The sequence below is a fragment of the Pezoporus flaviventris genome, unplaced genomic scaffold, assembly GCF_033815535.1.
Source record: "Pezoporus flaviventris isolate CSIRO_AGI_PZ_B2104156 unplaced genomic scaffold, CSIRO_AGI_Pfla_v1 ptg000066l, whole genome shotgun sequence".
In the NCBI taxonomy this organism is placed as follows: Eukaryota; Metazoa; Chordata; class Aves; order Psittaciformes; family Psittacidae; genus Pezoporus; species Pezoporus flaviventris.
Window position 1 is genome coordinate 10721132 of NW_026892614.1, and position 27054 is coordinate 10748185.

General features: G+C 39.7%; 1 protein-coding gene across 2 annotated transcripts in view; it reads right to left on the bottom strand.

The window, feature by feature from the left end:
- Nucleotides 1-27054, bottom strand: part of MTR (5-methyltetrahydrofolate-homocysteine methyltransferase) — a 57763-nt gene that overhangs the window by 10620 nt on the left and 20089 nt on the right. Inside the window, exons 11-26 of one of the 2 annotated variants that reach the window (XM_061471197.1) lie at nt 26657-26724; nt 25665-25741; nt 24423-24535; nt 22929-23069; nt 22094-22279; nt 21339-21518; nt 20228-20344; nt 19984-20124; nt 16771-16860; nt 16013-16165; nt 15326-15433; nt 11569-11669; nt 9454-9521; nt 8484-8604; nt 4024-4105; nt 3133-3231 (exon numbers count right to left, since the gene is read on the bottom strand). In XM_061471197.1, coding sequence (XP_061327181.1) covers nt 3133-3231; nt 4024-4105; nt 8484-8604; nt 9454-9521; nt 11569-11669; nt 15326-15433; nt 16013-16165; nt 16771-16860; nt 19984-20124; nt 20228-20344; nt 21339-21518; nt 22094-22279; nt 22929-23069; nt 24423-24535; nt 25665-25741; nt 26657-26724 — 1845 coding nt within the window. Of the gene's footprint in view, nt 1-3132; nt 3232-4023; nt 4106-8483; nt 8605-9453; nt 9522-11568; nt 11670-14898; nt 15434-16012; nt 16166-16770; nt 16861-19983; nt 20125-20227; nt 20345-21338; nt 21519-22093; nt 22280-22928; nt 23070-24422; nt 24536-25664; nt 25742-26656; nt 26725-27054 lie in introns of those variants that run through there. The other variant, XM_061471196.1, reaches the window with a different exon arrangement.

Below are 27054 nucleotides of genomic sequence, written 5' to 3' on the forward strand. Positions count from 1 at the left end.
ACCTCCTGATCAGGACAAAGGAGCTGATGAGGCTTTCTACAGGCAACTGAAAGCAGTCTCACGACTACATGCCTTGGTCCTCATGGGGGATTTTAACTACCCTGATATTTGCTGTTAAGACTTACACAGCCAATCATTCACAGTCTAGGAGGTTCCTCCAGTGCATTGATGATAACTTCTTAATGCAAATGGTGGATGAACCAACTAGGAGAGGAGCGCTGCTGGATCTGGTACTCACCAACAAGGAGGGTCTGGTTGAAGCGGTGATGGTCAATGGCAGCCTTGGCTGCAGTGACCGTGAGATGGTGGAGTTTAGGATCCTGTGTGGGAGGACTAGAATACCTAGCAAGGCCACAATTCTGGATTTCCGAAGGGCCAACTTTGGCCTCTTCAATCAATTGCTAAGGGAAGTCTCATGGGAAAGGGTACTAGGTGGTAAAGGGGCTCAAGATAGTTGGTCAGCATTCAAGGACCACTTCTTCCAAGCTCAGGATCAGAGTATCCCAATGGGCAGGAAGTCAAGTAGGGGAGCCAGGGGACCAGCATGGTTAAACAAGGAACTGCTGGGCAAACTCATGCAGAAAAAGAGAATCTATGGATTATGGAAGGAGGGGCTGGCCACTTGGGAGGAATATAGGACAGTTGTTAGAGAATGTAGGGAGGCAATTAGGACAGCTAAGGCCTCCTTGGAACTTAATCTTTCAAGTCGGGTTAAGGACAACAGAAAGGGCTTCTTCAAATACATAGCGGATAAAACTAACACAAGAGGCAATACAGGCCCACTGCTGAACGAGGTGAGTGCCCTGGAGACAGAGGATATAAAGAAGGCAGAGGTGCTGAATGCCTTCTTTGCCTCCATCTTTACTCCTGCAGACTCTCCCTGGGGGACCCAGATTCCTATAGCCCTGGAAGGAGTCAGGATAAAGGAGGAGTTTGCTTTGGTGGATGAGGATTGGGTTAGGGATCAGTTAAGTAATCTGGACATCTATAAATCGATGGGTCCGGATGGAATACATCGCGGGTGCTGAGGGAGCTGGCGGAGGTCATTGCTGGGCCACTCTCCATCATCTTTGGTAAGTCGTGGGAAACAGGAGAGGTGCCTGAGGATTGGAGGATGGCAAATGTCACGCCAGTCTGTAAGAAGGGCAAGAAGGAGGACCCGGGTAATTATAAACCAGTCAGCCTTACCTCCATCCCTGAAAGGTGATGGAACAACTTATTCTTGACACCATCTCTAGACATATCAAGGATGAGGGAGTCATTAAGAGCAGCCAACATGGCTTTAACAAGGGGAAGTCATGTTTGACAAACCTTATAGCCTTCTATGAGCAAGTAACTAGGTGGGTGGATGATGGTAGAGCGGTAGATGTGTTTTTTCTTGATTTCAGTAAGGCATTTGATACTGTCTCCCACAGCATCTTCATAGATAAGCTAAGGAAGTGTGGGCTTGATGATCAGGTAGTGAGGTGGATCAAGAACTGGTTGAAAGGAAGAAGGCAGAGAGTTGTGGTCAATGGGGCAGAATCTAGCTGGAGGTCTGTGACTAGTGGAGTCCCTCAGGGGTCGGTGCTGGGACCAGTGCTGTTTAATGTTTTCATCAACAACCTGGATGAGGGAACTCAGCGTACCCTCAGCAAGTTCGCTGATGATACTAAACTGGGAGGAGTGGCTGACACACCAGAGGGCTGTGTTGCCATTCAGTGAGACCTGGACAGGCTGGAGAGTTGGGCAGGGAGAAACTTGATGAAATTCAACAAGGGCAAGTGTAGAGTCTTGCATCTGGGGAAGAACAACCCCATGTACCAGTACAGGTTGGGGGGTGACCTGCTGGACAGTAGCGAAGGGGAAAGGGACCTGGGGGTCCTGGTGGACAGGAGGATGACCATGAGCCAGCAACGTGCCCTTGTGGCCAAGAAGGCCAATGGCATCCTAGGGTGCATTACAAAGTGTGTGGTTAGTAGGTCAAGAGAGGTTCTCCTCCCCCACTACTCTGCCTTAGTGAGGCCGCATCTGGAATATTGTGTCCAGTTCTGGGCCCCTCAGTTCAAGAAGGACAGGGAATTGCTTGAAAGAGTCCAGCGCAGGGCAACTAAGATGATTAAGGGAGTGGAACATCTCCCTTATGAGGAGAGGCTGAGGGATCTGGGTCTCTTTAGCTTGGAGGAGACTGAGGGGTGACCTCATCAGTGTTTACAAATATGTAAAGGGTGAGTGTCAGGATGATGGAGCTAGTTTTTTTTCAGTGATGTCCAGTGATGGGACAAGGGGCAATGGGTGTAAACTGGAGCATAGGAGGTTCCATGTGAACATCAGGAAAAATGTCTTTACTGTGAGAGTGACAGAGCACTAGAACGGGTTGCCCAGGGGGGTTGTGGAGTCTCCTACATTGGAGATATTCAAAGCCCGCCTGGACAAGTTCCTGTGTGATGTACTCTAGGTTACCCTGCTCTTGCAGGGCGGTTGGACTAGATATCTTTTGAGGTCCCTTCCAACCCTTGGGATTCTGTGATTCTGTGACTTTCATCTTGCTTCTGTGTTTATTCACAAAGTTGGCCTCAGAGAAGTAATATGGTTGGTTATTTTTTGCTATTGTTAATTTGCACAGTCCATCTCCGTATTTCATTACTTTCTTCTCCTCACTTTCCTAAAATGGCAGCCTCAGCTCTCTACTTATGAGACTTCTCAGATCCTTCATCTAAAACAATACAAACACATCAGGAAAACATGGTGTTGTAAAATACCCAATCAAGTGTGGCTCAGTATCAGCAAAAGCAACCAGTGCCATTTTAATTATCCCAGTGTAGCTCCCTGTTTCCAGCTACTGCTCCAAGAATACATTAGTCTCCTGTATGTTAGTTAAGTTGAACTGACTGCCAGCTCCAAGGACATGTGCTAGATACCACTGACTGCCCATTGAGGATCATCAAGTATGAGTTAGGCTCAGGCAGAATTTTCCCTTACAGGTTAGAAAAGTTGATTTCATAAGCACTTCTGGAAATTTTCCATCAATTCTACTGCATGTTTGAAGTTGCAATAAAATATACCTGAAAGGTTTCAAAAGGAGCTGAAACTGAGAGTTGGTAATGAGACAAGCAATTGACAGAAGAAAAGCTAAATCAATTACATTTGTACCTTGAGAGACTCATAGTGTTCTTGTCTAATTTCTTCATATTCCTCTAGTATTTCTTCAAAGAAATCATCCTTTAAACTTTCATCTAAGAGCTGGGAGCACTGAAATATGGAAAGAGAAAGCATTAAGTACATACTGCAACGTATTATAGTAAGAACAAAGTAGGAACTTCAGGCTAAGCCATCTGTCTTTCAGACTCACTTCCAATTACACTTCACAACACTAAACTAAGCCTTACCACTAATCTGCAAACCAGATTGGAAACATATTTAGAACTTGATTATTACTCAGAGCACTGCCCTACACTCAGGTGATATTAGCAGAGCCAAGTCTGGCTCTGGAAAAACCCGAGAGGAGAATACTCCAAGAATTTAGAGACTGGGTAATTGCAGAAGCAACACAGTTTGGCCTACGTCTTTCCAGCAAGTACTTGTGACCTAAGACTACCTATTTGTCTGATAAAGTGATCATCTAACCCAGAAAAGTCCAGCTATATGTTTCATAGTACTAATGTTGCTGTACTACTAACTTCAGAAAAATATTCAAAATAGAAAGAACAGCAGTTCACATCTAACCCCACTGCTCTTCACTGTAAGACATCTCAAAACTACAATCAAGGACTCAAAGTGAATCACGCCACCCTTGCTAGAAAAATGGTAGCAAGGTAGCAAATTTAAACAAAAGTATCCAGTGACAATAACTGACAAAAGTCACAGGAGAGAACCATGTGGCAACAAAAAGTAACTGAACCAAGTAGTTTAGAAACTGGTCTCTTATCATGCCCCTTCAATTTTCTGCCGTAACATTAAACCTTAGAGTTAAGGATGAGAGGTACAACAGAAAAACAGGGCATACGATTTTGCATGGAAGAAAAACTATAATTTAGAACTTACAACCACAACACTCTTGGATGCATCCAGGACATGAATTACAGGTGCGCTGTATCGTGGGGCAATTTTAACAGCTGTGTGTGTTCTTCAAAGGAAAATAGAAAGAGTGAGCATTTCACAACAAACAAACAAACAAAAAACCCCAAATAAAACAAAAAGCAGACAATCCCCAGCAAAATAAATCCCGACTTAATACACAGACCAGAATTTTAATAAAAGAAAGCAATTCATCCATCTGCTACTGTCCTGGGTTCAGCTGTAACAGTTATTTTACTGCTTCCTAGTAGCTGGTGCAGTGCTGCATTTTGGCTTTAGTCTGAGAACAATGCTGAAAACACATCAGTGTTTTAATTGTTGCTAAGTAGTGCTTACTCTGATTGCACAATGAGCTCCAACAGGAAATCCCAGTCACCCAGGAATCCTAGAAGTCACCATGGACTGAGCAGAGGGCAAAGATTTTGAAATGTCACCAGAGAAGGAGGTGATGCGTGCTGAAACCAGGACAGTTACGCATGAATGATTAAACACAGATTTTAATAACAGGTACATAAATACTTCTCTTCAAAGAGTATGAGAATGCTTTATAAATAATGTGCCCACTCACATCCCCTCACTGTCTTATCAGCTGACTGAAAATCAGCAGCTCATTAGTTTGAGTCTCAGAATTTCAGTGATGATTGTTCCAAACTAAGCTTACTAAGTAATTTTTTATTTTTTTATTTTTGTCATCTTACGTTTCTCCCTCCCACATGCTAGTTTCTGGGACTCTGGATTAGCATTAACATATTTCAGTGATGATTACTCCATTTTTACAATGCTCTACTTCAAAACTTGAGGCACAAGCCCTTTACTCACCTAAAGAAGGAATTTGGCCAGTGGTCAAACAAATATTGCAAACTTGTACCTGCTTGGTCAGTCGAGTCATTCACAAACTCCCAATTCAGGCAATTATTTAGCATTTACTCATATTCCAGTCCTTATTCAAATATTTCAGCATATAATAAAGAATCACTTCTATATTATAGTACTTGGCTTATCAAACTGAAGTTTGGAGTCCTAAACCGAGGCCTCAGCTATCATGTGAACTGCAGCTGAATGACTACCCACATTCCTCAAACTCCTGGCAAACTGTGCAAGCAAGTGCAGGAACAAAGACCACACAGGCCAAAGTACAGTTTGCTTTCTTGCATGTTAAGGTTAAACACTGTTTTTTAAACAAATTTAAATCAGAGCCCAGGAAGCAATCTTCCACAGCAAGTATCTCCTTTTTCTTCAGGTTCTGTCAAATATTTCAAGCACCTGGACATGGAGGTTACTGATGACTGTGCAACACAACTCTTCAACCAACTATCCAGGATCTTCTTACTTCGCTTCTAGACAATGCACTTTAAATATCAGCAGCTCTATTTTTTTAGAAGAAGATATTGTATCTTCTATTTTGATAGGAACATACAAAGGAAATAAACAGGTTCTACAATGGCACTGTATCAACTTGTACGTACTAATATCTTGCTATTTTTAAAAAATAAACATTACAACAAAACTGTCACAATTATTTCTCACCATCTGAATTTAGCAAAGCAGTACAGTAAGAATGCAATCATCATCATTATTTTAAGTCATGAAGAAACTCCATTGTAGATTCTGCAGACAAAAATCACAGAATCACAGAATCATAGAATAGCTAGGGTTGGAAAGGACCTTAAGATCATCAAGTTCCAACCCCCTTGTCATGGGCAGGGACACCTCACACTAAACCATGTCACCCAAGGCTCTGTCCAACCCGCCTTGAACACCACCAGGGATGGAGCATTCACAGCTTCCCTGGGCAACCCATTCCAGTGCCTCACAACCCTAACAGTAAAGAACTTCTTCCTTAGAGCCAATCAAAACTTCTCCTGGTTAAGTTTTAACCCATTACCCCTTGTCCTATCACTAGAGTCCCTAATGAAGAGTCCCTCCCCACCATCCTTACAGGCCCCCTTCAGATACAGGAAGGCTGCTATGAGGTCTCCACGCAGCCTTCTCTTCTCCAGGATGAACAGCCCCAACTTTCTCAGCCTGTCTTCATACAGGAGGTGCTCCAGTCCCCTGATCATCCTCATGGCCCCTCTCTGGACTTGTTCCAACAGTTCCATGTCCTTTTTATGTTGAGGACACCAGAACTGCACACAATACTCCAAGTGAGGTCTCACGAGAGCAGAGTAGAGGGGCAGGATCACCTCCTTCGACTTGCTGGTCATGCTCCTTTTGATGCAGCCCAGGATACGGCTGGCTTTCTGGGCTGCAAGCGCACACTGAAGCTGGCTCATGTTCATTTTCTCATCAACCAACACCCCCAAGTTCTTCTCTGCAGGACTGCTCTGAATCTCTTCTCTGCCCAACCTGTAGCTGTGCTACAGGTTGCTTCAACCTAGGTGTAGGACCTTGCACTTGGCATGGTTAAACTTCGTAATGTTGGCATCAGCCCACCTCACAAGCGTATCAAGGTCCCTCTGGATGGCATTCCTTCCCTCCAGCGTACCAACCGAACCACACAGCTTGGTGTCATCGCAAACTTGCTGAGGGCGCACTCAATCCCACTGTCCATGTCAGCGACAAAGATGTTGAACAAGGCCGGTCCCAACACCGATCCCTGAGGGACACCACTCATTACTGGTCTCCAGCTGGATATTGAGCCATTGACCACAACTCCGCGTGCAGCCATCCAGCCAGTTCTTTATCCACCGAGTGGTCCATCCATCAAATTAATGTCGCTCCAATTTAGAGACAAGGATGTCCTGCGGGACAGCGTCAAATGCTTTGCACAAGTCCAGCCTCCCTCTCTTTCGCAATCAGCCTCCTCTCTTTCAAACTAATCTCACTTTTGACCCTTTCAAGTACTTATAGTCTCCTTATTCCAAGTAATAATGTCTACATTATTACAGGGAAAAAGTGCACATGGTTCGCTATCAACCTCTGACATGTACACAACCTTTGAGAATACACACAGAACGTTAAACTTGAGACTCTGGAAGTAAAACTAGACATATATTACTAATCCAGTCTTCAATAAGAATACCTTTACTTGACGTATTTTATAGAAATTGTATGTGTCTAGGCATATACATAGGTATACATTTATATACAGTTCACATGAATAAATTATTTACATATACAAAATTATATATTCTTCAGTAGTTTCCATATTCAAGAATAAAACTGGGGCTGACTTGCTGAGGGCTACATTCATCTCATTCATCCATATGAATGAATTCTGCAGATTTGTTTGACGCTGGTTATTTAACATGAATTACTAGGCCATTAATGCCCTGTGAATAAAGACTAAAAAGGTCTGAAGAAAGGGCTCTCCTAAGACCTCCACTGAAAATAAAGCCCCCCCCCCCCTCTCTTTTTTCGTTTTTAAAGTATTAAAGCCATAGGAAAAGCAACTCATACAGAAAAGAGAAAAAAAAAAAAAGGATAAAATTAACCTTGCATTATAACTACAGGACCACTAAAGACAGGTAGTGATCGTACTCTTCACTGTTTATCAAATTATGGGATGATTTGCCAAGGCAAAAAATACAGAATACAATCATTCTGCTACAGCATGTGTGGCTCTGATAAAGAAAGCAACAATGCTAACAGCTTCTAGTTATGCAAGAAAGTACCTCTGCAGCCTTCTGAGCTGTCACCTATTCAACCATACTGTACATAAACCAGCTAGCAAAGGGTGACCCAAGGGCATTACATGTGCCCAAAAAACATTTGTGCTAATGCTAGTAACTAGGTGTCAGTGAGCTGTCAACACTGGTCTTCAGGATATCATAGCAGCTGTATTACTTCATTTGCACAGATCTGAGACAACAAGATCTCAATAGAAAAGCTCAGACTATCTAAAGCAACATGGTAACTACTTCAAGGCAAGCAGACAGAATTTATCCCCTACCAGCTTGCCCAAACAGGACTGGGGCCCAGCCCAGCCAGCACAGCACCGAACAGTATTCCAGGAAAAAAACATTAACTTAAAGGTAATAACTCCCCGATGGCAGCATGACCATTTCTAGTCTCAAACACTGCATTCTCACAATGCTTTGGTGAATCAAAACAGACCATCCAGCCCCTTAAAAGAACAGAACTGTACTCAAATGCGTACGTGTGTGAACTTTTAGGAGGAAATACAGTACTTCCACATACATGAAACATTTTGGTTTTGCAAGTACTGTGTATTTTGCGTGTGAATACTGTATCTATCAATTGTTGTGTCTCAGTTAAGTTTTACCTCTATATTCTAGGACTTCTGGTAGAAGAAATAACATTCACTCTTAAATAAATACATTCACTCTTAAACAAATACATACTGGTATGTATGCTGGGGTAAAATGAAGGAAGGAGAGAGAGAAATAGCTATAAACTTGCTTTTTACAAGGTTAATACTATTTTCACACACATTCCCCATCTTCCCAACTCAGGTATCTTACTTAGAAGTAGTTGCTCCTCCAATCAGCAAAGGAATCTTTATTGCCAATCTCTCCATTTCCTTGGCGACAAAAATCATTTCATCCAAAGAAGGGGTGATGAGACCAGACAGGCCAATTATATCTATTGCAAATTTACAAACAAATATACACAAAAGGATTAGTAAATACACTCTAGAAAGACACAAGATTTATTACAGAAAGGTTTCTTTCATACATCAAATAGTTTCGTGTGTCAGATAGAAAACTGTGAGATAAAAAGCAGGGTGGTTGATAGCTATAAGTGGGGTTTGACCTAATTAGAAAGTGAAAGCTTTCCAAGAATGAAAGTGATTTCAAATCCCTGGTTTACAATATTTCTTAGTTTTCACAGCTGCTGAACACCTCTAGTTTCAGCCATAAATACACAGTACTTCTGATCAGCAAGCATCAAACCTCAGAAGTTAGGCACTGAAGAGGGAAAAAAGACAAAATAATTATAAGCTCTGCTCTTGGAAACAGCAAACGCTTTTAAACTTCACTAGAATATTCAACACAATCAATCTCTCCCAAGATGCATTAGACTGTTTCAAACCAACTGTAACTTGTTTCAGGAAGTTCATTATTTATTAGAACAATTTAGTCCTGATTTCACACTTGCTGATCTGGCAGGCTGAATGCCAAGTTCTTTTGCCAGTTTAAGGCCCAACACAAGGTTATTTAATCTTTCCAAGTCTCCGTAACCAAACGGATATTAAAACATCTCTCTTGGAGTTTTCCTTTTGATACAGGTTTTTAGTTCCTGAAGCTAAGTTACACAGAAGTGTCAAATACTAAATAATTATTATATTTTTAATGCAACAGTTCTGATCATCTGAAGATAGTCTGATTAAATCATAGACAGCATAGGAATGCAATGAGTAACGATATAAAAACTGCAAGTGGATTTAAAAAAATCAAACTGTTCAGGAGTACTACTGAAATCTCTCTATACCTGCTTTGTTCTCAACGGCAGCTCTCAGTATCTTATCACATGGAGTCATGACTCCTAAATCAATAACTCTGTGAAAAGAAGTGAGATGACAAGATTCTTTAAAAAAACAGGTCATATTTCTGCTAAAGGACAAATACATTGGTCTTACTGTAAATGACTGGCTTAAAATGCAAGTTAGGATTGAGATTTTTGGGGTTTTGTTTCTCTTAAGACTTCTGTAGGGAATTTTAACATAAGAAATACCTCTGAGTCTTGCACAGTTTTCAACACATCAGAGTTCCAGATGATGCAGTAGGTAAGAAAATACAAGCGTAAGAGGGTCTGGTTTTGTTTTTTTTTTTTTTTAAGAAAAAAAAAAAGCAACCAAAAGAAAGCAAACCAAAACTATTTTCTTTTTGGTTGTACTGAGCGTGGCTGCAGTGGAGTTAATTTTCTCATGTAGCTGGTATCGCGCTGTATTTTATATCTGTGACCAAAACAATGCTGATAACACACTCACGTCTTACCTATCAATTTGTCCCACATCAAGGCCTCTGTTTCTCATTCTAACCCTTCAGAGGATAGATTGGAGGGTGCACAACCTTGAGAAAGGCTGGGAGCAGACACAACCAGACAGATGACTCAAACTAACCAAATAATTATTCCACGGCATAGGATGTCATGCTCAGCAATAAAAGGGGAGAAGAAGGAATTTAGCAGGGGTTAACCATCTTTTGCTCAGGAGCTGGCTAGGCATCAGTCTACCCATTGGAGCTAACAGCTGACTGTCTCTGCATCACTTGTTTTTCCCTTCTCTCTTCTTCCACTTCTCCTCCACATCTTAAACATGTTTTATCTCCACCATCATTTTTTCTTGGTTTTATTATTCATGTCCTCTTTCCCCATCCCACTGAGTCTGGCTGTGTGGAAGTGAGTGAACGGCTGTGTGATGCTTAACTGCCTGTCCGGGTTAACCAACAGCAGCAGCATTTCTGAGGTTATCTGGACAACATGATCAGGTTTTGCGGACATCACATGTTACGTCAGAAACATAAAATAATTCACATCAAGGGCTTTCTTGTCTTATTAAAGCATACATTTTATGAAATGAGGCTTTTTATTCCTATTAACCCTAGCAATTCCCAAGACTTTTATTTCTTTCAAGTAAGCCACCCCAGCCTCCTAGCTTCACTCAGCCTCGCTCGTACTCAGACTGACAGAAAACACTATGGCTTCAGTTCAATAAGTTCCAATAAAGCTCAAGACAGCCTGAAACCAGTCAACAGATTTTTCAAGAGATAATGAAACAAAACATGCTGCATATACACAGCACTGCTACTGGCTTCAACCCCTTATGTTTTAAAATAAGAGATCATTTTGGCTCTCTTTTTAGAGCAAATTACAGCCCCAAGTAAAATCAAGAAAAAAACAAATGGAAGGAATGAAGAGTAAGACAGAGTTCCACAGCAGATTCAGCTTTGCACAGCATTTGACAGACACTTGGCAAAGGGCTCTGATAGAAACGTGACCATTTGTTCCAACACTGCTGCCAACCCCCCTGCACATACACAGGGCTTGAAAGAGCTGACATATACTGAAGTTCCATATTTTGAAGCTCAAACAAGAGGAGAATCTTATCTCTTATTTAACAAAACATACCCCAAAATGCTTTTAAAACCCCATAGTTAGCAAACAGCTTGAAAAAGACACTAAAAGGTTGATCTGAATCTCACAAACACACAGCCCACACATAGTCTTGCCTGCTGCAATTGTCAACATCTGAAGAAATCAAGTATATGTGCTCAAGACATTATACCCAACTAACATAAAATAAAACCAAAAATTGATGCTCTCATCTAAGTTTCAGGTGATGTTAAACTGTATTCACCTCAGAGGCCAATTTATAAGGAAATAAGAAGTACTAAAGGAGGAAGTTGAACTCCCTCTCGCCTCCCCGTTAGTATTACCTGATACAATCTATGTTCCCAACCACAACTTGAGGAACAGAGGTCAGTTCCCAAGAAACACCCACTTCTGTTACCACCACAGTTGCAGCTAGCCATTAATTAGCATTAATTAATTAATTACATTAATCAGCCAGTTGGCTTCCCAGCTACCTAATGTTAGTCTGCTTACCTGAAGTTGTTGCAGCCCAGAACGACTCCCACAATGTTCTTGCCAATATCATGTACATCTCCTTTCACAGTTGCTAGCACTATTGTACCATGGTAAGGATCCTGAAGTTCAAATAACAGACGAGTTAAATTACTCAGAAGACTCAGTATGTTTGCACAGATCCTTCAACAGTGCAACGTTACTCCATGACTGAGATTACTATCATAGTACAACAAATTGCAAAGCACAACAGAGGTAATACATTCAATAAAAAAAAAAAAAAAACTGTTTAAAAGATTCAGGTACTAAAACTCACACAAGAATTATTCTTGAAAATTGCATGCATGTTATTCAAAAAGCTATGTTTTAAAACAAAAAAACAAAACCAACAAACAAAACCCAAAACAAACTGCAGATAAAAAAAATCAGATCTGAATAGCATTTGTTCAGTCCAGTAACTGAACTCCTAACGTACCTCCGCGCCGAATAGAAAACTCACCAATAAAGAGTTTAAATAGATTAGATATTCAGAACAAAAGGGTATGAACACTCATAATTACGTTCCTGTTTGCGCATCAAGAACAATCTTTCAATGCAATGCTGAGGAGAGTAAGAGGAATTAGCAAAAGCAGAACAGACTAATTTTTTACGCAACACTAACAGCAAGGGAGACATTTCAGTGTAGCGATCAGGCTACTTCATATTACCCAAGCTGAACAAACAGGCTAGAAAAAGGATCTCATTGAAGAAGGGAAGCTGTACCGTCATCAACTGGTCCCTACGCTAGATGAGATTCAGCCCTGACCAAAGGGGCCTACCAGCAGGGCAACAGTGCAGTTTCCTACAGCAATTCTCCACCAGGGCACAGCCCTTAGTAATACACTTTTTAGTTGTATAATCAGTGTTGTCATTTGGAGCAGCTCCAGGCTATCACAGTGCAGGAGCTGGATCAAGATGCCAGTAACAGACGACTTGAATTGCACAGAATTTAAATAAAGTAGAAATCTGAGCATATTCTATGTAAAACGACAGAACAGTTTTCCAGCCAGCATCTCATCTCCTTTGCAGATGGCAGAACTGGAAGAATAGATCCGTCTATGAAGCATGTTTTATTTCTGGACAGTACAAGTAGCTCTCTACTTCATGAGTTTGCATTGCCTTCTGTGGTTGCAATTTTGTGGGAGAAAGCAACTTTATATATTATCAAGAGTGATAATAACATTTCCTAATACATTTGTTGAATAAAATCCCTGGATCCCAACCAATTCTGTTGTTTACAAAAATTTATTATCTCCCCAGTGCTCCTGTTGTACAGAAGACTGTGGAATAGAGAAGGCAAAATGGAGGTCTGCAAGTCAGCCATCTCAGTACATCAGTAAAAACAAATTTGAAGCTGAAAATATACTGCTGGAATGTTAGAGAAAACTGAGGAAAGAGCTTAATTGAGGACTGGGGGAAGAACAAGAAGTGCTGCCCACATGTATCATACCCAATAACTGCTGATGATTGACACTAATGATTGATGTCAAAGAAAAAAAATGATTTCCACATGGAAGAAGGAAAATCTATGCTGGGCAGCAAACAACTTGGGCCAGAGAACATGCCATTTTAAATAAACCCTATTTAGAGTACACTGTGATTTCAACTGTCTCAGGCAAGGAGGTCCTCAAGTTCTGGGCATACATCCAAAGGGCTTCTTTTTTTTATTCTTGATAAGAGATCCACAGACACAGCTTCTTCAAATGTCACTCTCAATGCTTTGCATTTCCTGGCAGTCTGTGAGTAAAACTCTCCTGGAGGTTACAATAGCCTGGGTAGCACCAGACAGACCAGCTACCAGAAACTACAAATCATTTTCCTTCAAGTCAGCATCTAATTCTGGGGACAGATGCAGCTGGTTTTAACCCTGTCACCAATTCTCTACACAGTGACTCTTCATTTTTTTCTTTTTTAAGAGGAAGGCAATACATCTGTTGCCCAGCAGAAGGTAGAGAAAGCAGGAGGATGGAAGCCTTAGTTTTTCCTTCCTGCTCTCCTCAGCCACACAGATTATCTCCTAATCTCTTCAGAGTGCTACCTGTATTTTTAAGAACCTCTCAAATTCCACTTCACTTCTCTTTAGCCAGAGAATTAAGTGCCAAAAAGTTCACAGTAGATCCTAATCCAAAGCTCATGGAAGCAATGGAGTAATGATTTTCACTGACTTCAAACAGCATCAGAACAAACCAGAAGGTGCCAGATACCTGCATTGTCATCTGAATTAAAATAAAAAAGAACAGGATGAGCAGGAGAGAGATGACACATTGAAAGGTGACTCATGACAGCCAGAGAACAGACCCGCTAGAGATACTGGAAAGAAGACATCTTCTTTATATCCAGAAAGAGCATGGGAAAAGAGACTAGGCATTCTCCTTCTTCCGTTAAGATTAGTCAAGTCTGATTATCAGGTCATTTTTCTTTCTAAATTATTTCCTGTATTTATTCCACTTATGCTGGACAATCACATAGCAGATCCACAGTAAATGGAAAGATGCAGTGTAAGAAGATTTCAAGGGAAGACTTAGGAACCATTCAAAACAGAAACCAAAGAAAATGCATAAATATCAGTTTAGAGAAAATCTATTATTCTTCCTCTTTTTTGGGTTTCTTAAAATACACACACAGTCTCTGAGAACCCATGAAGGTAAGGTTCTACAGGACTAACGAAAAGTGAATATACATGAAACTTAAATTTAATAGTCAGATAATGACAAGAGAAGAAATATATTTCAACAACCAAAACTTTTTGGGGCTTATTTGTATTTTATATTTAGAACTTAAATTTCTATTTAGAGTTAGAATATGATATTCTATTCTAAATATAGTAGAAAGCAGCAGACATGAGGATTTAAAAGGGGATTTTATCCAGTTCATCTGAACTCTCTTTTCTATGGAGTAGAATCTTGTCAGTACAGAGAAACAAGGGACATCCTATACCTTCATTTTCCAATGCTCCTATCATATATTCCATTAACTAAATTTGAAATAAATTAGTTCAAGTATATGCACTGGTAGTTGACAAAACTATTCTCAGGAATCACCAGCTGTTGGCTGCGAAACAGGAAATGTTATGAAGGCCCATATTTTCAACTATATATATTTTATATATTGCATAACACATAGTCTTCAGAAACTGGTGGAAAAACACACATATGAAAATGCAACTATATTCAGATCCTGTTTGTATAAGCACTTGTCCCCTGCAACTTGATCATGGCTACGCACACAATGAACATACTACACCATCATAACAAGAAGTCCTAAAGTCAAAGCCTGTGAAGAAAAAGGATGGAAGAAGCTGGGAGAACGGTCAGGGGAAGGGGGAAGGGAAGAGCTCAACATGGTAACAGGCTTTGAACATGCAAAAGGGATTTCCAGAGTCCACCAAGGGCGGAAGTCATAGAAGCAAATGGCAGAATTTGCCATAAAGTTAGAAGTACCATAAATAACTAACCTTAAAAAAAAAATAAAAGAATTTAGTAACACTAGTATAAAGGGACTACAAAGGCATCCTTCAGGAAACTTGTGACAACAGCTTAAGCGCACACCAAGCAGAGTTCCACAAAATCTGCGCTTTATGAATTTCAGACCTACTTTAAACTATGCCAAGATTGTCAGTTTCCATACAACTGCATCAATCCTCCAGCATGAAAGCCAAATAGATGTCATTAGCAAAAAATAATTTCAGTATTTGTTATGGCACACTATGAAAGTTAGAGAACAAAGGACCGTGTCTTGCCTCTTCCTCTGTGCTGCCTCTTTGGGCTCTCCTTTCCTCTCTTTCTTTTTCCATATAGGGAATAAGGTGACCAACTGCTTTCTTCATAACTCGAGCAGACTTTATCACCTGCATAGGTAAACAAGGTGTGGGGGGGAGCAAACAATAATGAGCAGGTATAGGAATAACCTCAGACTTCTCTTAACTTTTTTTTGCACCCATTCAAACAATAAACAAATTTTCATCTGCCAACCCAGACTACAGCTTTGCAGAGCATTCTGTGGTGGCAGGCTGCTGGCCCTACTGGATCAAGGTTTTATACGTGACATTTGTGTTCACAGTACAACCTCCTGGACCACTCATAACACAACTGGAAGCTACAAACAGGCCCAGACTTGGAAGGTGCTAAACACAGCAATTTTTATTTGGAACTTTTTTCTCTCTTTCTCTTTTTCACAGACCCAGACTTAAAACTACTTTTCAAATAAAGCTAAAACACTAAGGAAGAAAGGAGACAAACATGTAAAACTACATAAAGAAAGTTGAGTTTCAAAGTAAAGAAAAAATAGGGCTGCTTCTTAGCCGCACCTGAATTTTCACAATTCACATGGTATATCTGGACAACAGCCAGCAGAGAATGTTTTAGCTACATTTTACAATGCTAATTTTTGCAAAATAGTAAAATATATGAAATCATTCTCTCATTACCTGAGGCAGAAACATCTTTCCAGCACCAAAAAGATCACCAACAATTTTCATGCCGTTCATCAAAGGCCCTTCAATTACATTTAGAGGTCTAGGATATTTCTCCTGATTTAATCTTGCTTCTTCTGTGTCTGCAGTGACATACTTCTCAATGCCCTGGAAAAAAAAAAAAAAAAATAAGAATTATCTTGCTAGAAATACAGCTTTTGTTTAGTTGCCTTCTCCTCCACACCCCAAAAGCACAATGAAAGTACAAAAAGATACATTAGACACTGCTAGTCTTTAAGAATACCTCAAATGTGTATTTAAAATAGGTTTTCATATGAAACAAAACACTGTAGTTCTTACACATATATAAATATTCAAGGCAAAAGCAGCCAGTATTTACAGGTTGGTTTGTTTTTCTTAACCATGCCATAACAAAACCCAGACATTCAAAGACTGCTTCCTCAGTGCAAGTGCTCCTCAGTGAAGTGCTGTTAAAGGACCAGAAGAAACCCTAGAAAGTAAAAGCAGTATGCTTTCTACCACACTAGCAGAATAAAATATTAAGTGTCGAAGACTTCAGCTTGTGACATTCAAAGACAAATCGCCACAATTTTCTGTTATTGCAGTTAATTAAATATATTACACCTTATTAATTAATAGCTTTTAAAAGAATGGCAGTTGTATTATTTCTAAAGCCAAAAATGTCCCTTAAAGCCTGAGCTGAGATCATGTCCCAAAGTTGACTGGTAGGAGAATTTTCTGCACTGATGCACCTTTATGAGAGCATATTCCAGCCTTTCCTCCACAGAGGTTTTCCGCCACTCATCAGTCTGTACAACTTTTTTTCCTCCTTGGGCATGATTCTGAAAAGGAAAGACATCCATAAGAGCTTGAGAGCATATAAAGTATGACTTTACTTTTAGAAAAGGATAATTTCAAGTACTAACATAAAGTAATTTAAATTATTCAAGTGGTGTTTTATATACATGCAAATCATATTGTAAACATCTGTGATATACCACAGACGCTTAAGGGGTCAATATGCCAGAAAGTATATACCTCATACAAAGAAAAAAATAACAAAAGTTAAAAAAGGAGCAGTTTAATTTTCACACTCTTAAAAATGATGAAATGACTAATCCTAAGGGTTTTACTTTGGGAAACATAATTTAAATCGATCCCTGGCCCACACAGTACACTTCATTCTAATTAATTTGGCACTAATTCAGTTTCTGCTGGAATAGGTTATGTTATTCCATATCACAGATGTGTTTTCAATCAGGCAGCCAACAGAATTACTGTTTCTCCTCCACACAAACTGGCCAATCCCTCACAAACCCTCACACTCACCTTTGCTATGAATGCAGAGGCCAAAAGGGCTTTGCAATACAAGAGAGCTTGTGAGCATCCACCCAGGAAGGCTCATGGAAGAGCACCCTATCCATTACTTCACCACACTTCAGGCAAGTAATTTCTTTTCCTCACTCCATTATTCAACACAATCTGACATCTTTCAGTCCTTATGAACCTCCCATACTTGAGTGTTCATCAGCAAATTTTTAAGACTTGGGAAAACTCACAGAAGCAAGATCTCACTCATGGGAACAGAAACCAGAACAAGTTTTTCATTCATGTTTAGACGAATGCTAGCTAACGTCACAGCTTCTCGTTGCCAAACCTTATTCTCCTCATAGGTCTAGTTTGTAAAAAGAGAATGAAAGACAGAGGAAAATGTTGCCCAGAGAGGCTGTAGAGTCTCCATCCTTGGTTATAATAAAAACTAAACTGGAGATGTCCCTGAGCAACTTGCTCTTGCTGTCCCTGCTCTGAGCAGGGGTCTTTTACTACATGATCTCCAGAGGTCCCCAGCCCTTCTGTGATTCAATGAAAAAGTACCAACTGCTCCTCAGCCTCTGGCCAGACTCAGCAAGGAAACCATTCCAACCCAAAAATAACCCATGAAGCTGTAGGGCGGGCATGCAGTGACCACAATGGCAAGCACTACATGCAGATATTTAAAACAGGGTGATTATACTGCATGCTGAGGATGAAAAAAACCTGCTTTTGGAAGCACAACTCCCACTGTCAGAAAAGGGACAAAGTTTCAGTTTGAGAATGTCTAGAGCTATAAACTTTATGGAAGATGCTTTTTAATCTCAAATTTCACATTAAGATTGATCTTCTAAATCTGCAAAGATTAAGTTCCTAATTCTTCCCCAAAAGTCTAGCATTCAACCAGCTGGCAAGGTACATTACTATTACCCGATGGAACTAGGAAGAAACTTCACTGACACTCTATTACAGGTGCAGTACTGGAAATGGATTGCACATTCTATGCTCTTTGTGCAGAATGAACTGCAGTGATTGGAAACAAAAAGAACATACGCACTTACCAATGAATGAATGCACCTTAGTGTTAGGAAAAAAAAAAAAAAAACAACAAAAAAACCTTTAGACAGAAGAATTTAGAACCATTCAATTCCATTATTATCAGAGGAAAGTCTGACTAAATATTTTGACATACGCCTCAAACTCCAAAACCTTATGTAATAATGCTTCTCACTGGCTGTGATTATCTATTTGGATGCTCACACTTATCCAGAACCAAGGCGAAACCCAAATTGTGATGGTTACCTCCAGTGAAAACCTGAAAAGTTGTAGTATTTTGGGTTGTGTTTTAACAGAGCTTTTAAAGATGTTTCAAATCAAGAACATCTGCCTTTTTTGCAGCTGGGGACTGGTTTACTCCCACAGTAAAACTACCACGATGAATAAAAGCAGAGATTCCAACAATGGTTTCCAAAACTTCTAGACCTAGACGGAGCAGTCATCCATTTCTACTTCTCAGGCTCTGTTTAAATTCACATTCTGCCTTCTGCAGAAACACCAGTTCAGCAATCCCCTTCTAGTTCCCCTTCTTTTCTTCCCCTCCTCTTTATGCAACCCTGAATGGAAAAACTCTGTTTATACAGAGAAGGTCACTCTCAAGTGAATTGCTTAGACACTAAGAGCACCATTTAAAATTGCCCAACCACAAGAGACAGAGAGGGCTCCCTTGTACTGGTTTTCAACTGTTGCCATTGTTCCTACAAAGCATGCACCACTATAGGGCAAACTACGAGCCAAATGAAGCAATGCACAGAAATAGTAACTCCAGGTGCTACAAAACATGCAAACCTTCTTGTGCACTTAAATCTAAGTGCCACCTAACCCAGAAAGATTTTTGCTATATGCTCTGTTCAGAACAGGATTTCACCAGTTGTGTTACAGCTGCATAATCAGGAAACCTTCAGCTGTGCAATCTTTGTCTTCTAATCACCATCATCATTACAGCATCTCAAAAACACTAAATCGCTGATTTTCACTCTTGACACAAGTTACATGAACTGGAAGTCTATGGCATAGCCAGGAAATGCAAGCGATTACTTTTACCTTTTATGTATACTTCAAGCAAACCCTTACAACTAAAGAGACAGGTTTACTCTGTCTCCCACAATGCTCTTGTCACGCAATCTTCAGCACCAAGACTTGCTTTGGTTGTGTGTTAGCCTTTCCTGGGTTCTTGTTAGTTTGTCTGGGTTTGTTTGTTTCAGGTTTTTGTTTGGGTTTTGCTTTTGTGTGTGTGTGTGATTGTTATTTTTTGTTTGTTTGTTTTTAGGAAGTTTGATTGGAATTTTTTGCTTCTTATTGTTCTTGGGTTTAGTTTGTTTTTTTTAGAAAGAACACCTATGCAGCTTGGTCTCCTGAAAACATATGAAGAACTCTGATGCAAGATCTTTAAAGGCACCTATGAAATTGGACAGGCTCAATCTATCGCACAGTTCAGATTTTATTTTACATTAATAACTGAACCACTGGTAAATTCTAACCCGCACTACTAGATTGATATATGCAGTTTATAGGCTGTTGTATCTATCATTAGCAAGGAGGTGTTAAAGCCCAGGTGCTAAGCTACCTACTACTCAAAATTTAACATTGGAGGCTACCTGAGCATATTGTAAGAGTTTCTCTGTTGCATCAGGATCTTTGTTCCAGATTAGGTTCTCACACAGCTGTAATAATTCCTTGTGAATATCATCATACACTGGCAGATTCCCAGCATTCACAATTCCCATGTCCATGCCATACTAGAAAAAAAAAACAAACATGAAGAATCCCCCACCCAGGGCTGTCAGACAGCATTGCACATCTGCAAAGTGCAAACATACAGAAGCAAAAAGAACATTGTACCTTAATTGCATGGTAAAGGAACACCCCATGCATTGCTTCTCGAATGGCATCCATTCCTCGAAAGGAGAAAGACAGATTGGAAAGACCTCCACTTATCCTGGCTCCCGGCAGTGTTTCCTATGGGAATTGCCCATACATTTTTAGAAAAGCTCTTTCAAAAAATGAAACCTAAGCAAAGCATTCATTCTACAAACCAGCTGGCCCCTGAGCTGCAGTGCCTTGGCTATGCACCATTTCTGTCTTACCTGTTCCAGATCCTTCTAGTTACTCAAATTCATAAAAAACAATTTGAATCTCTGTAGAAAAGATACAAATAGAAGGAAAGATCCAGCCTAGTTATGTGTAAGCAAATGCCATGCTTTTCATAATCATAGGTGCTATTCTAAATGTACCAGTCCTCCCACAGCAGCCTTCCGTATTTTCCCCATGCAGACCTATTTATGCCTCTTCCATCCCTCAACTCCTCTGGAAACAGAAGCAGCCAACCTGCTTACATGTCTCAGGAGCAGCCTGCAGCTGAACAGCTAACATCAAGGGTGGAGCTTCCCTTCCAGAAGCCCCGTGGTGACAAAATAGCCTGTGGGGTCTTCAAGCCCAAGACTGCTAGGCAGAGCACCACCAGACCATCAATTTGCCTTGTGAAACACAACAGTGCAGCTTCCTTGGCTGTTTTCAGGTGATGCTCTTCACTGCAGTACCTCCTTACACACATTTTGGCTAAATAAAAGGTCAGGTTACTACACAAATCCCTTCCACTATAACAGAAATTTCATTAATTTAAAAAGGCAGCTTTCACATGCTTCAAAGAAGTCATATTTTAGCTAGAACATGAATGTGATTTTTACCTCACTCAATTCATGTAGTATATTTATAGTAGAGATAACTGATTGAAATGTATTTATAGAACTATTTGAAGTTCTCCTACTGGAAATACAGCAATACCGGGAAATGTCTATTCAGAGAAATAGTCCCCCTCACTAATTTAAAATGCATATCATTTTGCAGCAGTGTTTTGTTGTGGTTGTTTGAGGATGGGGTAAGGGGTGTTATGCTTTGGGTTTTTAAGTAATCTCAGCAAAACACTTCAAGTTAAAATAAGCTTACAACTTACTTTTATGGTTTTAGTAGCATTTATAAAATTAATGGCATAAAGGTTATGCTCTTCCATTCCAGTTCCTATAGTCAAAATGTTAGGGTCGAATATTATATCGTTTGGATTGAAGTGCACTTTTTCCACGAGGAGGTGATAAGCTCTGGAACAGATTGATATCTTGTTTTCAGTTTCTGTTGCCTAGTGGAGAAAAAGAATTTTGACATGAAACTTACACACAACACAAAAATAAACTCCCCAGAAATCATTTATAGTTCTAGTGACTCAAGACTGAGAATATGCACAAGTGTTAGAAAAGGACTGTCTATATAAGAATTTTGTATTAAAAATATCCCCACACCTGTACCTGGAGTTTTAACTCAACTCATTAAAAATTATTTTGTTCCCCACCATTTCATCATCCAATGCGAAGTTTAATATCTGGTTTGTAATAACTAAATGAATCCACAAGGATTCCACTCTCATCCTAAACTCAGCTTCTGAACTCAAAAGAAAAATCTTCTATGAAGGAAGGAAGAGTTCAGAATGGCTGAATAACAAGAGATATGGTTATGTGCTAGCAGAGCTATGCTTAGAACAGTACTTGGATTCTTCAAATGTAAGCAGCATAATAAATGATTACATATCAGGGTCAAAACTACTGCTAAGACTACACAGACTTCTTTGAATCACCTGAGTCAACAAAACAAAACAACTTCATCTTGCACAAGACTTGCACTCCAGAAGAAAAATAACTCTTTTAAAGCAACACTCACCTGCCCTATTTCATCAAAAGCCATGACAACCACAGCTGCTCCATACAACTTAATTTTCCTTGCTTTCTTCAAAAAGTCTTCCTCACCTTCCTTCAGACTGATGCTGTTTACAATGCATTTCCCTTGGCAACATTTCAAACCTGCTTCAATCACTGAAAAATTTGAGGAGTCAATGCATAACGGCACCTGTAAATAACAAAGAGGTAAGCCAGGCATACAAGTTACAAATTCGTGTTCCATATGCTGTTTGCCCATTTGGACATAAAAATGCACACAACATTAATCATCATTTATGAACAGAGAGTTTCCAGATGGCATTTGTAGATTCACTTTGCTTTAAATGCTAAACTCAGAACAAATTTAACTCAAGAGCTTCTATGGCAACTCCATCACATATCACAGAGAGACCCCTACTTCTCCATGTATTGTCTTGTGCTTCCGAATTAGATACTCATTTTTAGAAAATTCACATGACAGAAGTATCATTTAAAACCATCTCTATCCAGAGCAATTTTAAGTTTTGTGGAAAGCAATACTGTTATGCATGGCCAATATATAGATTATGGCTCATAACTGCTGCAAAAGGAACTAGCATCCACCTTTTCTAACCAATGAAAAGGTCTGGCGTATATTTAGCTCAAATCATACAGAGAATGTTAAAACCTCTGTTACCCCAAAGGCCTTCTCTATAACAGTACCTCTTCCACTTTGGGGATACTTACATCTGCTTATTAAGCATCTAAACTGGTTACTAAATGAATCAAAATTTTCTGAAAGGCAAATTCCAACTCAATAAAATGATCTTTATTGTGCTTTGAAGTGACTCAATTACAACCTTTGCAATATCAGGTTCTGAAGAAATTAAATTACAAAATCTGGTCATTGCAGCAGGGCCATCCAGCATCCCATCATCCATGTTGATATCAAGAACCTGGGCCCCCATCTCAACTTGCAATTTGGCTACGCTCAGGGCTTCCTAAAGAATAAAGTCAAAAACAAAAACAACAGTCAGTAGAAAAGAGCCTAGGCATTCTCAGGATAACATTTCACTGCTCCAAAATATGCACGCAGCCAGAAACTTAAAAAAAATTTAAGACATACCAGAAAAGAATAAGGAAGCAGTCTGTGATACACTACAACATACGGAAGTTGTCAGTATGGCACAACTGGTAACTAATTTGTTCACAAAAATATGACACCAGAGACCTAATGTGCTGGTAATTTCATTGATTTCAGACAGCTGGTCATACACGTAAGTGAATGATTTAAGATCTGCATGGTAACAAGGACTTCTGACTGCACAAAATTACAGGAACAGTCTCTGTGATGGCATGAAATAAGGGTCTTGCATTCCAACCTCTGCTGTTTTACAACATAGAGTATTTAATTTTTGAAGGAGGTTCAACACTTTTTTCAGCTGCAGAATAATCACCAAGTGCTACAAAGGAAATATTAAAGCTTTTCCTTTGGCCCACATAATTATCTGAACACCTATACCCATTCATTTCCTTTTTTTGTCACTCTGCAGACTGAGGAGACAAAAAAAGGAAAAGGTTTATAGCTGCTCCCAGTCCTTAACAACCTGTGTTTAAAGCTCTCCTTATTTAAGAGGTCTAACCTGCTTCGTTACTTCTAAGAGCTTCAGAGCTAGACTTTCTTAAAAAAAAAATTAAGGCTTTAATTTTGATTGCATCTACGAGAACAGCACTGCATATTCTGAGGCAGTCTCCACTTCCAAGAAATGTCACTTTACTATTTGTTTGAATGTTACAGTAGCAAATTTCACCAGCAGACCTGCCCTGCAGCTGTTTCATTAAGGAACTACTTTCTAAGCAACTCTTCTGTAACAACTCTCATGTAGCATGCTGGAGCCAGGGATCAAAATAGATAAAGATTAGATGTAACCATAATTCTGACCATTAGTCAAAGTGAGGGTAAGAGTGAGAGCTGCACGCTGCCACAATCTGTTTCAAGTCATATGTACCCCACATGTTGGAAGTGTAATTACAGCCATATTCCCTCCTCCCTCATCTGTAAACCCACCCCTAGATACAGCACAGACCAAGACATTTTCTAAACCATTATCAGGTGTGTAACTTAATTCTAAACGGAAATCCATAATACCTGTAACACCCTTTTCACAAAAATAGCAGGAGATGGTAAGCACAGAAGCAAAGGACAGTGACAAAGTGAATTCTCCTTGCTTCCTTATTCTTGTAATGGTGTAGAATAATGCCTTGTGCCAGAAAAACAACCAACTAGTAACAGTGCAATGGAGCAATGAAACAATTGGAGTATCAGCTATAAGGATTATTGTTAAAATGCATACTTCGTAGTTGCCTGCCATTATGAGTTTAGCAAACTTCCGTGATCCTGCAACATTGCAGCGTTCACCAATGTTAACAAAGTTGGTGTACGGCCCAATCCTGAATGGCTCCAGACCTTAAAAAGATATTTTGGAACATATTTGTAAAAACAGAAAAGAAAAACTTTAAGACAGACAAAATCCCTTTTCTAAACTGTGAAATAGAGATCTCTAGGAATAGTGATTTCTCAGCACATCAGGATGTAACACATCTCAGCACACATAATGAGTAACTAGCAAAGAAATGCAATGAAACAACTCCCAACGCATATGCCAAAGGTTATTCTTCTTCAGTGACAGTCAATAATTTACCTGACCAACAAATAAAATAACAGCCAATTTGTCCGATACAACATGACATGAATCCACGATTCTTTGGGCATCTATATGTATGCACATGCACACCTTCTCTCAACTTCCAACTGTGCTATCTTTTGACCTTACCACCACCAAGCAGCGTGCTGAATTGACTGACAACCAAGGACAGCTCTTAATCACATACCCAAGTTCAGGAAAACAAGGCAATTGGGACCCTTAGGTAGCAGGCAACTCAGAGGCAAACATAACTTAGAGCAGAACAAAATAAGCTGATGCATGAAACCACCACAGGACAACTATGACTTATTTAATTTATACTAAACTTTAGGATTAAAACACCAGACCAAAATGAAGGTACTGTTTTACTTGGATACATGTCCCAAAGGCTTAAAAACAGGCTTGGCTGAAGAACATACAGATCTAGACTCTGCCAAAACAAATTACATTCTACACCTGGATACACTGCTGGCACCCTGTCCCAGTACAACTGGATTGCCATCCAAGGCAATACAGGACAGCCCCCTCACAGGAGGTAAACAAGGATCTCATCCTAGCTCTGCCATCAACTATAGTCAAATTAACTGATTTCTCTGTGGTTGGCCCTCCCCTGTTGCAAAGTGAGGATAAACCTTCTCACTCAGCATTACAAAGTGGCTGAGACTTGCAGAATAAATTATGCTATCTTGGCTATACTTTACTAGATTGCGATAAAATGTTCCATTAATCCTTTGGCCAAATCACTAAGATCTGATTACACATCCATAAGCTTGGTATTCAGGCAGAACCAGAAACTCAGAGTGCCATTCTGATTAGCATAAAACAGCAAATAAATTTATAAAAGAAAGTTGCATAAGTTATAAAGCTCAACCCATTAACACTCCATTTTACCTGACAGCAGCATGTATCCTTGAGAGAGAGAAGGTGGAACTCGAGGCTTACAGAATTTCACAGCTTGAGCAATTTCCCTGAGTTACAGAAAGAGGAACTAGTAGTTTTCAATTAAAATTAAACCACTCGAGAAAAGACTCAAACAGATTATATTAGACATACACCTACACCTCCGATTTAGCCCTGCAGGAGACAAGATTAATTGGCTAGTTTCTTTTTGTGTGGTCAAAGGCAAAAAAATACTCCTAGAAAACCTTATCATATCTGTTTGTCAGGAACTTAAAGCTGAAGACCTATCAAATACAGAGCATGAGATATTATGCCAATGAGATACTGGATGGATATCAGAAACAGTCCTCAACCACACTTACCATAGTCATGATTTGCTAAGCAATTGCTGATGATTGCAGAAAAAAAAGGGACAAACCCTTCTATGTACTGAGACACGTTTCTCAGATGCCAGAATGACTCATGGTGTTCACATTCACTTTCTCTTTGCTACAGTCAGGAGGGACACACAGTGTCCTCTACATGTTCATAAACCATGTCTTTCCATTTTGTATCAGAGTAAAAATTAATCACAAGGGCCCCTTCTCTTTCAAGCCCAGCTGTAAAAGGGAGGTTTTCCCACTGACCTACATCCAGTGAGAAAGATATAAAATTCTCCTTTTGAGTGGCCAGGACTAGCACCAGCTGTACAGCATTCCCACATCTTCTGTTATGACATTTCCTGCACAAACTTACATTCCAAGACAATTTTAGATGACAAAACAGCAGAGGTATAATCCTCATTTGAACACCATGCCTCTTCTCATTCTTCACTATACACATGGCTATAAAAACCGGTTATTTCTACTCCCTATGTCACTGCTATTAGCATTCAAGTGATCCATCTTTTCAGGAAACTTTAAGGCAAGCCATGGAATACTAATCCTCAGAAGCAGCATTTAATTTACTCCCCAGTGCACCTGAAGCTGTAGCTCATGATGTACCTGATGTGTGCTGGTGTAGTACCACAGCAACCTCCAACTATGTTGACCAAACCGTCCAAAGCAAAATTCTGTAAAAGCAAGGGAAAGAGGATTTTGTGTCTTTTATAGATGTGTTTCTTTTTAAGATACATATATTTGTGTTTAAGGTACATATTTATTTTTCTTTTCTCCATATGTTAAGCAACTCAGGGGGATCAGAAGAAAAAAAAAAAAGAAAAAAACCAATCAGTACTATTTCTTCTCTACATGATCCGAGATGTGAATTCCCAAGGCTAACCAGCAATTTCAACATTTAATTTTAGGAAATAAACTGGCCTATTTTATACTGAAGCCCCAGATGACAACTTAGATGATTATCGAAGACTAGTCATACTGTATTATAAAGGGCAACCAACATG